The 12,905-nt window shown below is 52.0% G+C and overlaps 1 protein-coding gene across 1 annotated transcript in view; it reads left to right on the forward strand.

Annotated features, from left to right (window-relative positions):
- The window catches only part of RPS19 (ribosomal protein S19), a 12,185-nt gene extending 244 nt beyond the window's left edge, over positions 1-11,941 (forward strand). Inside the window, exons 2-7 of the mRNA XM_011936574.1 lie at positions 282-353; positions 618-718; positions 8,049-8,232; positions 8,716-8,770; positions 10,194-11,668; positions 11,844-11,941. Coding sequence (XP_011791964.1) covers positions 283-353; positions 618-718; positions 8,049-8,232; positions 8,716-8,770; positions 10,194-10,220 — 438 coding nt within the window. The 5' untranslated portion in view covers position 282 and the 3' untranslated portion in view covers positions 10,221-11,668; positions 11,844-11,941. The remainder of the gene's footprint in view (positions 1-281; positions 354-617; positions 719-8,048; positions 8,233-8,715; positions 8,771-10,193; positions 11,669-11,843) is intronic.
- Positions 11,942-12,905: the final 964 nt, after the last annotated feature.

Genomic DNA, 12,905 nt, shown 5'->3' on the forward strand with positions numbered 1-12,905 from the left:
GGGGTGCGTGGGGCGTGCGGAGTCCCGGGGCTGGAGAGTGGGTTCGCGCAGGATCCTCACACGCAGGGGCCGGGCTTTGTTAGTGCGATCCAGAGAGGCCGTGGGCGTCGGTGAGCTCCTTCGGACCCGCAGGAGCCGGGGCCCGGCATTGAAGGGGCTGTGGGAAGTAACGGGGGTACCCCGGTTTAGGATGCCTTGGAGCGAAAGGAGTGAGGTGGGGTCCGGGTCCTTGGCAGTCGTCTCCGCCAGGCTTGTGTTCACATGCTTGACCTTCTCCCGCAGATGCCTGGAGTTACTGTAAAAGACGTGAACCAGCAGGAGTTCGTCAGAGCTCTGGCAGCCTTCCTCAAAAAGTGAGTTTGGGGATTGAGGTTCAAAGCGGGTGGAGGCTATCGCCTTGGCCTGCCCGTCGGGCCCCAGTGTTTGCCGGTCCTGGCAGGGGAGGCTTGTTGGGGGCCTCCGTGGCTCGTTTCAGTATCAGGCCTGGCTTGTGTTCCGGTTCCAGCCTCTCTCTGTACTCTGGGCACACCATAGTTGTGTTGAGGGGAGGGTGTTTGGGATATGGGGTAGTTTGTGGAGATGACTGAATCGTGCTTTTCTCGCTGTTTTGGTCTTAGGTCCGGGAAGCTGAAAGTCCCCGAATGGGTGGACACCGTCAAGCTAGCCAAGCACAAAGAGCTTGCTCCCTACGATGAGAACTGGTTCTACACACGAGCTGGTGAGGAACTTGGGTCTTTGGCTGGAGAGTGGGGAGCTGGGTGACCCCTGGCACAAACCATACTTCCCTGTCTCTTCTGTTCTTTCCTGCCCCAGGAGGGAGAGAAACCCTTGGTTGGGTCGTCACTTGCTTTGTGTGATATGACATTCAGTAACTTGATGACTCCAAGTTTTTATTACATTCTAAGAGCTTTGTTAGAGGAGGACCTGTGGCTTTGAGCTTCAGGGAAATCCAGAGACAGATAAGTGTTCATATTTTGCTTACAGGTGGTTTAATTCTTCCTGTATACATGGAGTCAGATTCCCTGGATGTGGGTCTGTCTTTTACATCTGGCTGTGTGATGATCTCTGGCAAGTTGGTTAACCTACCTGTGCCTCCACTTTCTCATCCCCAAAATGGGACTAATTATTGTACCAATATGAGAGTATTGCGAGGATTGAATGAATTTAAAGCAGAGTGTTTAGAACGTGTCTGTTGCATAGCAGTTATTCAGGAAAAAGTCAGTTATCTTTACTATTGCTCAGATCATCAAGTTAGCCTTCTCCATGTCTCGAACAGGTTGTTTCTAACTAAATGGTTGGAGATCTGGCCAGGTCATTCTTCGCTTTTAATCTTGACTTCTGACCTTATGGACACCCTGCGACCTCGTGCCAGCCCGTCTCTTTTCGATCTTCCAATAATAACACTAGTCTTTGACTAGTGTTAGTTCTCACGTGTCTTGACATTTCAGTACTCACTAAATCTTAACTCTCAGGAAGACCCAACAGGGTGGGCGGTGGTAGTGCTGTTAACAGCTGTCAAGGTGACAGCTTCAGTGCAGACTTCCACTGAGGGACCTCCACCTCTCCAATCTTAAACCTCTTTCTATGAAGTGGGGGCTCCATCCTGACCACGGCTTGTCTCCAGATAGGTGGAAGCAGGGTTTAGAAGCAGGAGTAGGTGAGAAGCAGGGTTTGGGAGTCCTCAGTGACCCTAAAGAGTTGACCTTGGTACAGGTTGCTTGGCCCTTCAGAATATGAAGCATTTTGTAGATTAATGGTACACTTGTGCCTCAAGTGGCCATGCAGCCCACTCTTTCAGGCCATGGAGTGGGCACAGAGGACCAGCATAACTCAGCCATGGTCTCTGAGGACTGAAAGATGAACTTGCTGAGGTGGGTAGGGTTGCTGGCATATCACCTACCCACCGGGGCTGATGAAGAGAAGCTGACTTTCCTGGGCGCACAGCAGTGACAAGGCCTGGAAGAGACATATCCCTTCCACCTGTCTCCCCATCCTGCTTTGGCAGTGCCTCAAGGGTCAGTGGGTCAAAGCAGCTTTGGATCTAGGATTAGGAAAAATAATCTCATAGCCTTTCTCATTTGCTGGGATGAAGACACATTCTGCACATACCAAATACCTCCAAAGTAGGACTGTATGTCTTTTCTGCTTTTTTTTTTTTTAACCTTGGGAGGGATTAAGACCTTGAATAATAAACATAGTTACATCTGCTGGTCATGGTAGAGTTGCTGTCGTCCCTTGCAGCTCACAGTGGCCCTGCCTGGAAACTTCAGGCAGGATGTGCATCTTCTGCCTGCCTACTGGTCTCTGTTACTTGGAGTACCCCAAAGGCCCCTTTTTCACCTCACTTGCCCAAGCTGTCCTAGCAGCATAGGATGGTTGTGTGGTAGACCAGAGGCTTATCGTGTTTATTTTTGTTGGGATATAGCCACTCCCATGTATTTACATACACAAGGGTAGAATTATAGTTGTGGCAGAAGCTGTAGCCTACAAAGCCTGAAATATTTCCTACTTGACCCTTTATTATTTATTTTCAGGGACAGGGTCTAGCCCTGTCACCCAGGTTGGAGTGCAGTGGCACAATTATAGCTCACTGCAGCCTCCTAGGCTCAAGTGATCCTCCTGCCCCACCCTCCTAAGTAGCTGGGACTATAGGTGCCTACCAGTCACCATGCCTAGCTAATTTTTTTTATTTGTAGAGATGGAGTCTTAGTATGTTGAACTCCCAAGCTCAAGTAGTCCTCCCGCCTCAGCCTCCCAAAGTACTGGGATGACAGGCAAAGTTTACCAGCCTCTATTCTAGAGTTTAACATGTTCCACCCAGTTTGGCAGTCAACTTATACTAGTCATGGGAGTGATCTGTTTTACCAAAGAGGAAGATGAGGTGCAGACAGACAAAGTGACTTGCTGCAAGTCACCCTGGGAGGGCTTGGCAGGGCAGCTCTGTCCAAAACTGGGTTCCCTGCTATATTCCCTTTTTTTCTACTCACAGAGTCTGGCTCCCTCAGATTTGAGGCTAAAGTGTGCTAAAGCTGGGGCCCTCCTGAGGGTGGTCTGGAAATGGAGCAGAGCTGTAGGGGCAGGGCAAGGTAGAGGAAGAACTGCAAAGACTTCTCTCACTGGACGTTCAATGGCCGTCATGGGTCTTTATGAAGGGGGTGGTGCAGTGTAGCTCTGGGACAGCCTTTTTTTTTTTTTTTTTGAGAGAGTGTCTTGCTCTGTCACCAGACTAGAGTACAGTGGCGCCGTCTCGGCTCACTGCCACCTCTGTCTCCCAGGTTCAAGCAATTCTCCTGCCTCAGCCTCCTAAGTAGCTGGGACTACAGGCGCCCGCCACCACACCCAACTAATTTTTGTATTTTTATTAGAGGCGGGGTTTCACCATGTTGGCCAGGATGCTCTTGATCTCTTGACCTTGTGATCTGCCTGCCTCAGCCTCCCAAAGTGTTGGGATTACAGGCATGAGCTCCCACATCTGGCTGGACAAGCCTCTTGCTGTCTTAATTCTCTGAAGGACTTGCTGAAGATGGAGACATTTGGTGTCCTGGTGTGCGTCTGAGAGCAGCCACTGAATTGGGATGCCTGAAAATATTTCTTGTAGGTTGGAGGCTGGTCCATCTCTGGCTCCTGCATGGGGCTGGGCACCCACTTGTGCTGTGATAGTAGAAATAATGAGATCTGGGAGGCATCGCAGAAGTGAGTTAAGAGATGAATCAAGGTCAGGAAAGTGGTTTCTTACAAGTTCAGCAGAGAAGGGTCAGCTAGACTGTGCTGGGGAAGGAGTTCTTCCCTGCCTTCAACTTAGTAGGTTGGGATGGGACCACGGTCTGGACTTTGCTGAGCTGTGATGACTCCTGAGAAGCTGTGCTTGGTGGTCACCCCATGCTCAAGTCCAGAGGGACCCTCCCTCTTGGTCTAGCAAGAACACAGCTGCTCTCCCTTGACCGTGAACTCACAGTAGAGTGGAGAGGGGCAACTTTCTTTACAGTTCCCAGGTAGGGGGTGAGGCAGGAGTTCCTGGACAGGGGTTCCTAAGAGGAGTGAGTTGCCATCCCAAGAATGCACACTGCAGGGGATCAGAAGGCCTCTAGTGTGAAGGAACTGGAGGAGAACCCATTTGTGACAGCACCTTGCTCGCAATTGGCCCTCATGAGTTCCAGCTAGGGTGGCCTGGATTTGTGCAGCTCCACTTCAAAAGGTGGTGCTGGAACCTGGGTCTCTAGGGGTTGAGGAAAAAGGTCAGTGTTTTAATAGAACGCAGCATTTCAACTCTTACATTTTCCAATTTGTGAAGTTAATAACCCTTCCTCTCCCTTCTAGTGGGTCAGAAAAAAATAATTAGCATGAACTGGGATAGCAAGGGAGGAACTTGTACTATCTGACCAAGGTTTTATACAGCCTTAAGAAAAATTTAATCCTCCATTAAAGAATCTAATAGGCCTTTGGGAGGCCGAGGCAGGCAGAGCACTTGAGGTCAGGAGATCAAGACCCTCCTGGACAACATGGTGAAAGCCCATCTCTGCTAAAAATACAAAATTTAGCCGGGCGTGGTGCCGGGTGCCTGTAGCCCCAGCTACTCAGAAGGCTGAGACAGAAGAATTGCTTGAACCCAAGAGGCGGAGGTTGCAGTGAGCCTGAGATCGCACCACTGCACTCCAGCCTGGGCAACAGAGCCAGACTCTGTCTCAAAAAAAAAAAAAAAACCTAATAGTCTTTATGAGAGCTTGTTCTCTGCCAGTCATTGTGCTCAAGCTTTAAGTCAAGTGTCTCCTTTAGTACCACAACACAAACCACCTGGAGGACGGGTGGGGCCTGTGTCCCTCCTGAGGAGGAACGGTGTTAGGATGCAAGCCCCTGTCTGACAGCTCTGGATGCTGATCCCAGCCCAACAAGACTGAGGGGGAGTGTCCCATGTCTGGTGCACAGCTTCTTTGGGCATCTCTATGTTTAGGAGTGTGTGCCTTACTCTTAAAAAGCAAGGTAACGGGCCAGGTGCGGTGGTTCATGCCTGTAATCCCAGCACTTTGGGAGACCAAGGCAGGAAGATCATGAGGTCAGGAGATCGAGACCATCCTGGCTAACATGGTGAAACCCCATCTCTACTAAAACTACAAAAAAAAAAAAAAATCAGCCGGGCGTGGTGGCAGGCGCCTGTAGTCCCAGCTACTCAGGAGGCTGAGGCAGGAGAATGATGTGAACCCGGGAGGCGGAACTTGCAGTGAGCCTAGATCATGCCACTGCACTCCAGCCTGGGCAACAGAGCAAGACTCCATCTCCAAAAAAAAAAAGGCAAGATAACAGGAAAAGCTATCCTGCTTTCCCCAGTCCTGGGTACTGTAGTTCAAATGGGAGAGCAGCTCTCCACCCAGAGTCCCAGGGCACAGCCAACCAACTACAGGGCCCAGAGGGATGGCAGCAGCTGCTGGGCATTTGAGCTGGTTGAAAGGGTGGAGGTTTCCAGTGATGTCACTCTCTGGCAGAAAGATTGTTGGGGGTGGCTTATACCAAGTGAGTCTGTCTATTGGTCCTGGTTATGGGCATTTATTACCAGGCAGTGGTGTAGGGAGTAGGTCCTGGACTGAGGTGGGGATTTTAAAGTGAGCAGATGCCAGAGGTAGTGAGACAGCAGCAAGGCCGTGCTCTTGGCCCCCAGCAGAGCATGGTTGTATTGTCTCAGCTGGGGATTGGTTCCAGGATGAACCCCAATACCCAAGTCCACAGATGCTCATTCTTAATATAAAATGGTATAATATTGGGGCTGGAGGCCGGGTGCGGTGGCTCACGCCTATATTCCCAGCACTTTGGGAGGCTGAGGTGGGCGGATCACAAGTTCAGGAGATCGAGACCATCCTGGCTAACACGGTGAAATCCCGTCTCTACCAAAAATACAAAAAAATTAGCCAGGCATGGTGGCAGGCGCCAGCTACTCTGGAGGCTGAGGCAGGAGAATGGCGTGAACCCAGGAGGTGGAGCTTGCAGTGAGCCGAGATGGCACCACTGCACTCCAGCCTGGGCAAGAGAGTGAGACTCCATCTCAAAAAAATTATATTGGGGCTGGCACAGTGACACACACCTGTAATCCCAGCACTTTGGTAGGCCAAGATGGGCAGATCACTTGACTCCAGGAGTTCAGCCAGAGCAACATAGCAGAACCGGGTCTCTTCAAAAATTAGCTGCGCATGGTGGCGGCGCTTATATTCCCGACTATTCAGGAGGTCAAAACTGCAGTAAGCTATTATCACTGCACTCCAGCCTGGGTGACAGAATGATGCCCTGTCTCGAAAAAGAAAAAAAATGTATAATATTTGCATATATCCTATATAGATGTTTTACTTTTGAGACAGAGTCTCACTCTGTCGCCCAGGCTGGAGTGCAGTGGCATGATCTTGGCTAACTGCAACCTTTGCCTCTCAGATTCAAGTGATTCTCCTGCCTCAGCCTCCCAAGTAGCTGGGGTTACAGGGGGTGTGCCACCACACCTGGCTAATTTTCTTGTAATTTCAGTAGAGATGGGGTTTCACCATGTTGGCCAGGCTGGTCCCGAATTTCTGACCTCAGGTGATTCTCCCGCCTCAGCCTCCCAAAGTGCTGGGATTACAGGCGTGAGCCACTGCGCCCGGCCTGATCCCATATATTTTAAATCATCTGTAGATTACTTATAGATTAATACAGGCCAGACATGGCACACACTTGTAGTCCCAGCTACTTAGGAGGCTGAGGCAAGAGGATTGCTTTAGCCCAGGAGTTTGAGGCTGCAGTGAGCTATGATCACACCATAACACTCCAGCCTGGGTGACAGAATGAGGCCCTTTTTTTTTTTTATTTAAGAAATAAAAAGCACTAATGCCGTGTAAATAATTGTTACGCTGTTTTTAATTGTAGTGTTTTTCCCCTGAATATTTTTGATCCACCCTTGGTTGAGTCTGTGGATATGCAGGGCTGGCCATATCTGGACCTGATCTCAGGGCAGGAGGGGGCTGGGAACAAGCGGTGTGCAAGAACTGTTTCTGGGCAGGAGCAGCCCACCCCACACAGAATACTGCCTGGCACTTGGCAATTATGGAAGAACCCCCAGTTCCCCCCCACTTGATCTTTAGAACTAGAGGACAGAAGTCACTTGAGCAGACTCAGACCAACTTGCTGATCTCTGGGTCCCAGGAACAAACGAGACTGCTCTGAGCTCCAGACCTAGGCAGGACCATGTGATGGCTGAAATCTGGATGCTTCCTGCATGTGGGCCCCAGTGCCATCACAGTGGCAGGACAGGGCAGTGCCTCCAGAGCTGTGGGACATGGAGCCAGTGAGTACCCTCTGGCGCCTTGGTTTCCGTCTTTAAAGGAGAGAGAGTAGCACTTGACACACCCGTTGAGTCCTCACAGTAACCTCCTGGCCCTCAGGTGAAGCGGGGTGGAGAGATTGAAAAGCACTTGGCACGGGGCCTGGCAAATGTGTGCTCCAGTTAATAGAAGCGTGCAAGTGTTTCTGGGGAGGCTGGTGTCTCAACTGGATTTTACAGAGCTTTTTTTGCAGGCAAGGAGGCTGGCTGGGGTGGACCAGGGACTTGCCCAAGCCAGCCTTCCCTGTGTCCGCAGAGGGGCTGGTACACATTCCAAGCTGGGGGTATCCACTGCATGGAGTGTCTGCCCTGCCCTTATTATCCTGAGCTCTCCAGACTGAGGTGGCCCAGAGAGTGGCCATAGATCCCTTCACTCCTGCTTCTCTGGGGTCCATGGAGATGGTCACAGCTAGGCTCTACCCCTACATAACCTCAGGTTCAATTCAATAGCAGTGCTGCTGGGACAGTAACCACTAAAGAAGTTGGTTCTGGAGATGGTGGGAGTGCCCACCCAGGGTTCAGGGCTGCTTGTCAAGGAAGAGCTAGCTGGGGGGTGGGTGAGGAGAGGGAGCTGTCAATTTCTGGGTGTTAGTGTGTGTTTTCAGTTTCCCTTCTTATAAAACAGTGAGAATTAGCTGTTTACACACAAGGAATTGTTTACTTGAGACCTTGATCAAGACCCTTAACTCAGATCTGTCTCTCACACTACCCTCAGCTTCCACAGCGCGGCACCTGTACCTCCGGGGTGGCGCTGGGGTTGGCTCCATGACCAAGATCTATGGGGGACGTCAGAGAAACGGCGTCATGCCCAGCCACTTCAGCCGAGGCTCCAAGAGTGTGGCTCGCCGGGTCCTCCAAGCCCTGGAGGGGCTGAAAATGGTGGAAAAGGACCAAGATGGGTAAGCAGGGTGAGGAGGGCTACATTGATGGAGCAGCCTTGGGGTGCAGTCATCACTTCCCCAACGAATGGTCCTGCATAGTCTGCCCAGCCCCTCAGGCCTCTCCTATCAGAGGCTGGCAGCAGGGGATTCTGCAGAAAAGTGAACAGCGAGGGGCCTCACCCCGACCTCTCTGGCTGACTAGCCCAGGCTCCAGGAAGGTAATTTAGCGACTGTCTGCTTTCATTAGCCTGCTCGTTAACTTTTCCCAATTGATTTTTCGGGGCTTTTGATCTAATGCTTGCACAAACGACACCCCGTCAGCTCCCAGGGGGGCTCCCACTACTGCCCCCAGCTCGTTAGAATGCACCTGACTAGGGCCCTCACTGGGACTTGACTGGCGGCAGGTGGCTTCTTGAGAAGCCTGGCTCACAACCAGGAGGGAGAGGGCTGAAAACAGGACCTGTGCTCACGGGGGCCTGCATGACCCTTCCCTCCCCACAGGGGCCGCAAACTGACACCTCAGGGACAGAGAGATCTGGACAGAATCGCCGGACAGGTGAGGCCTACGTTTGGGGTGGGGTTGGGTCCCTTAGTTACTGCCCAAGCATTTCCAAAGCCCATGCTTTGTCAGATAGACTCCTCCGGAGGGCACTGCCCAAAGACAGGAGAAAGGAGAGTTCTGACTTTCCTGCTGGTGCTGCTTAGAAACTTGGAGGCAGGCTTGCTGCGGTGTCTCACCCCTGTAATCCCAGCACTCTGGGAGGCTAAGGCAGGTAAATTATCCGAGGTCAGGAGTTCAAGACCATTCTGACCAACATGGAGAAACCCCGTCTCTAGTAAAAATACAAAATTAGCCAGGCATAGTGGCACACGCCTGTAATCCCAGCTACTTGGGAGGCTGAGGCACAAGAATCGCTTGAACCCAGGAGGCAGAGGTTGTGGTGAGCCAAGATCACGCCATTGCTCCCCAGCCTGGGCAACAAGAGCGAAACTTCATCTCAAAGAAAAAAAAAGAAAGAAAAAGAAACTCGGAGGGAACTCTAGCCCAGGTGCCACTGGGCATAACTGTACCCGCAGATGACTCCCCCTTCCCGGGTCAGCCTGCCATGTTTCCCCTTAGTCTTCATGCACACTGAGCATCACATGGGCTGCTTGGGAGAGGTGGAGATAGTGGGGCAGGTTCAGAACCCAGGTCTCCATTCACATCCTGGCTGGCTGACACCCTGGGGCAGAGCGGCCACACCCCGATGCCACAGTCTCCTGTCTTGGCCTCCCTGCGGCCAAAATCTACCCTTGGCCGCCTCAAGCATGGTAGTAAGGAGTCAGCGAGCTATAGTACAGCAGGAGTACCCAGAGCCTGGCATGAGCTCAATTCTGTATCACTGACTCAGGCCTGCTACGAGCCTTGGAGTATTTTAGTCAGGTGTCACAAAAGAATGGAAGGTGTCAGCTCTCTAGGAGTTGGGGGTGGCTTGGAAGGAGAAAGCTCTCCCAGTGGACTTCACTCTGCCACTCCCTTCTCTTTTGAGACAGAATCTTGCTCTGTCACCCAGGCTGGAGTGTGGTGGCGTGATCTCAGCTCACTGCAACCTCTGCCACCCGGGTTCAAGCAGTTCTCCTGTCTCAGCTTCCCGAGTAGCTGGGACTACAGGCACACGCCACCACACCCAGCTAGTTTTTATATTTTTAGCATATTGGTCAGGCTGGTCTTGAATCCTAGACCTCAGGTGATCCACCTGCCTCAGCCTTCCAGAGTGCTGGGATTAAAGGTGTGAACCACTGTGCCCAGCCACTCCCTTGAGACCCAGTTTCCGCGTCTGTGAAATGGGGAAATAACCCACAGTGAGAATTAGATGACATAGATGCATTTGAAACTACAAATCGGGGTGCCCACTTCTGGTGGGTAGTAGGTAGCTGTTACAGAGTGCCCCAGCAGAGACCCCCTTGACTGACTTTTATTCTTCCATCTTTTCCCACAGGTGGCAGCTGCCAACAAGAAGCATTAGAACAAACCATGCTGGGTTAATAAATTGCCTCATTCGTAATCCTTGTCTGGGTCTCTTTTTTGAGTCTCTTGCTCTATTGCCCAGGCTGGAATGCAGTGACGCCATCTCAGCTCACTGCAATCTCCGCTTTCTGGGTTCAAGTGATTCTCCTGCCTCAGCCTCCCAAAGTGCTGGGATTACAGGTGTGAGCCACTGCGCCTGGTCTGGTTTGGGTCTTTTGATTGTTCTTCAGGGGCATGAGGAAGAGGCGCCTCCTCCCTTCCCTTGAGTGAGAGGGTGCAGGGTGATTGGGTGGCTGTGTACCTGGCAGCCAGTAGGGCCTTCCCAGGTCAAACAGTTCCCATCTGGGTGTGGAGGAAGGGCCCAGGGGCCCTTGTGGCTCACTCCCCCACATCCTGTCTTTGCAGTTCTCAGAAAGTGAGAAACGAAAGGATGGCTGTGTAAGCTGTGACCTCAGCTGGGTCTGGGCTGCAGAGGTGGCTTCCGCTGAAGTAAAGCAAGAGGGCCCAGGGTTCACGTTCTTCCCTGGAAGGTGGGAAAGGACAGACCACCAGGGAGCCTCCACTGCAAACTGACCTGCGCTGTCTGCACACTAACTTTCCTGGGCCTGCCCTGGCTGGATGTTCCTTGAGCCTTCACTCTGCATCTGAGCGGTCTTCCTGCCCGCTGAGAGTGGCAGTGGTAGGAAGCTGGTGGAAGCGGATCCCTGTGCATCAGTTGAGTTCCTAGGGCGGCCACACGGGGGCTGCGCAACCTTGGCAGTCCTGCACGCAAGTGGGATGTGGCCTCCGCCTGTGATTGGGCACCTGGTCAGGCTGGCAGATCCAAATGGTGCCCAGTGGGCAGCTGTCCAACCCCTGGGGGGGCAAGCCAGGAAAGAACCTCTTAGGGCCCGCTGTGACCAGATGTCCCTCCCAGCTGGGAAGACTAAACTGGTTTGGCCAATATCTCCCAGGATTCCCCTGTCCAAATTATTCCTGGGATCTGACCCATTTCCTGAAAAGGGCTGAGCCTGGGTTTTAAAGTTCAAACTACTTGAGTTTAAATCACAACTCTGCCCCTAATCCCATGTAAACCTGTGCACCTTACTCCCCCCTAAGCCTTCCTCTGGTGTGTAACCCTGCTAACTGCTGAGAGACTGGACAAGATGCCATGGAGAGCCTTGGCTCTGAGTAGCTCTGCTGCTGGACAGTCAGTTGGCAGTCCCCAAATGTAAGGCATAAGAGTTTTAGAAGTATCGGCCAAGCAGTGGCTCACACCTGTAATCCCAGCACTTTGGGATGCTGAGACGGGCCGATCACCTGAGGCTGGGAGTTTGAGAACAGCCTGAACAACATGGAGAAACCCCGTCTCTACTAAAAATACAAAATTAGTTGGGCATGGTGGCGCGCACCTGTAATCCCACTTACTCAGGAGGCTGAGGCAGGAGAATCGCTTGAACCCGGGAGGTGGAGGTTGTGTTGAGCTGAGATCGTGCAACTGCACCCCAGCCTGGGCAACAAGAGTGAAACTTGTCTCAAAAAAAAAAAATAAATAAAATAAATTAGCTGGGTATGGTGGTGCACGCCTGTAGTCCCGGGTACTCAAGAGGCTGAGGGCAGGAGAATCAACTGGATCTGGGAGGTGGAAGTTGCAGTGAGCAGAGATCAGGCCACTGCACTCCAGCCTGGGCAACAGAGTGAAACTCCATTTCAAAAAAAGAAACAAAAATGTTAAAAGCACCGTTGTTTACACTCAGCAACTCTGTGAAGTAAGTGCCTAAAAGTGCTTTGGAGGTAGGTAAAGTAAGCCATAGGCTGGGTAGCTTGCCAGATGTCCCACAGCTACAGCCATCATTTGAACCCAAGCAACGCAGCTGCAGCCTGGACCTAGCCACTCCAGGGCTGTGCCTCAGAAAAGAGGCCCAAAGGGTTGCACTGTAGCTGCAGGCCAGTCACTCCCCTTTCTGGGCTCTGGTTTCCTCTTTTGACCATTAAGGATGAAAACATTTCTCAGAATTGACATGAGAACTCAATGCCAAGCGTCTGATTTGCGCAGCAGCGGGCACTGCGCATCCCAGGTAGGTAGCAGGGTGAAAGTGTCCGGAGCAGGCCTGCAATCCCGCAGCCGCACCGCTCCAGCCACTGGGGGGCAGTCGAGGGCCTAGAAAGAGGCTCAGCCACCTAAGGCTCTTGAAGGTGAATTCCTAGAGCTTCCAGGTCTGGAGCCAGGCTTATTCCTGGGAGGGGATGGTAACGGGGAATTGAAGTGCAGAGGGTCTAGTGACCCCAGCAGAACACCTGGGTTTCTGGTCCCCAGGGCTACAGAACTGTCCTAGATACTGTGCCAAATGCACTGCAGAGTATTCTTACAGTCTTACCAAGTGGGGGGTTGTACCCACGTTACAGGAGAAGAAACTGAGTTTCAGATGATCAGTCAGTTGGCAGACTTGAGATGTAAAAGAATCCTGGAATCTTGAGGCCCAGGCTCTTCTGCGTGGGTGGCAATTGCACTTTTTTAAAATTCTGCACTCTAGGAGGCCGAAGTGGGCAGATCATTTGAGGTCAAGAGTTCGAGACCTTGGCCTGGAGCAGTGGCTCACACCTGCAATCCCAACACTTGGAGAGGCCGAGGCAGGTGGATCACCTGAGGTCAGAAGTTCAAGACCAGCCTGGCCAACATGGTGAAACCCTGTCTCTACTAAAA

This window comes from Colobus angolensis, unplaced genomic scaffold (assembly GCF_000951035.1).
Source record: "Colobus angolensis palliatus isolate OR3802 unplaced genomic scaffold, Cang.pa_1.0 Scaffold154, whole genome shotgun sequence".
Classification (NCBI taxonomy): Eukaryota; Metazoa; Chordata; class Mammalia; order Primates; family Cercopithecidae; genus Colobus; species Colobus angolensis.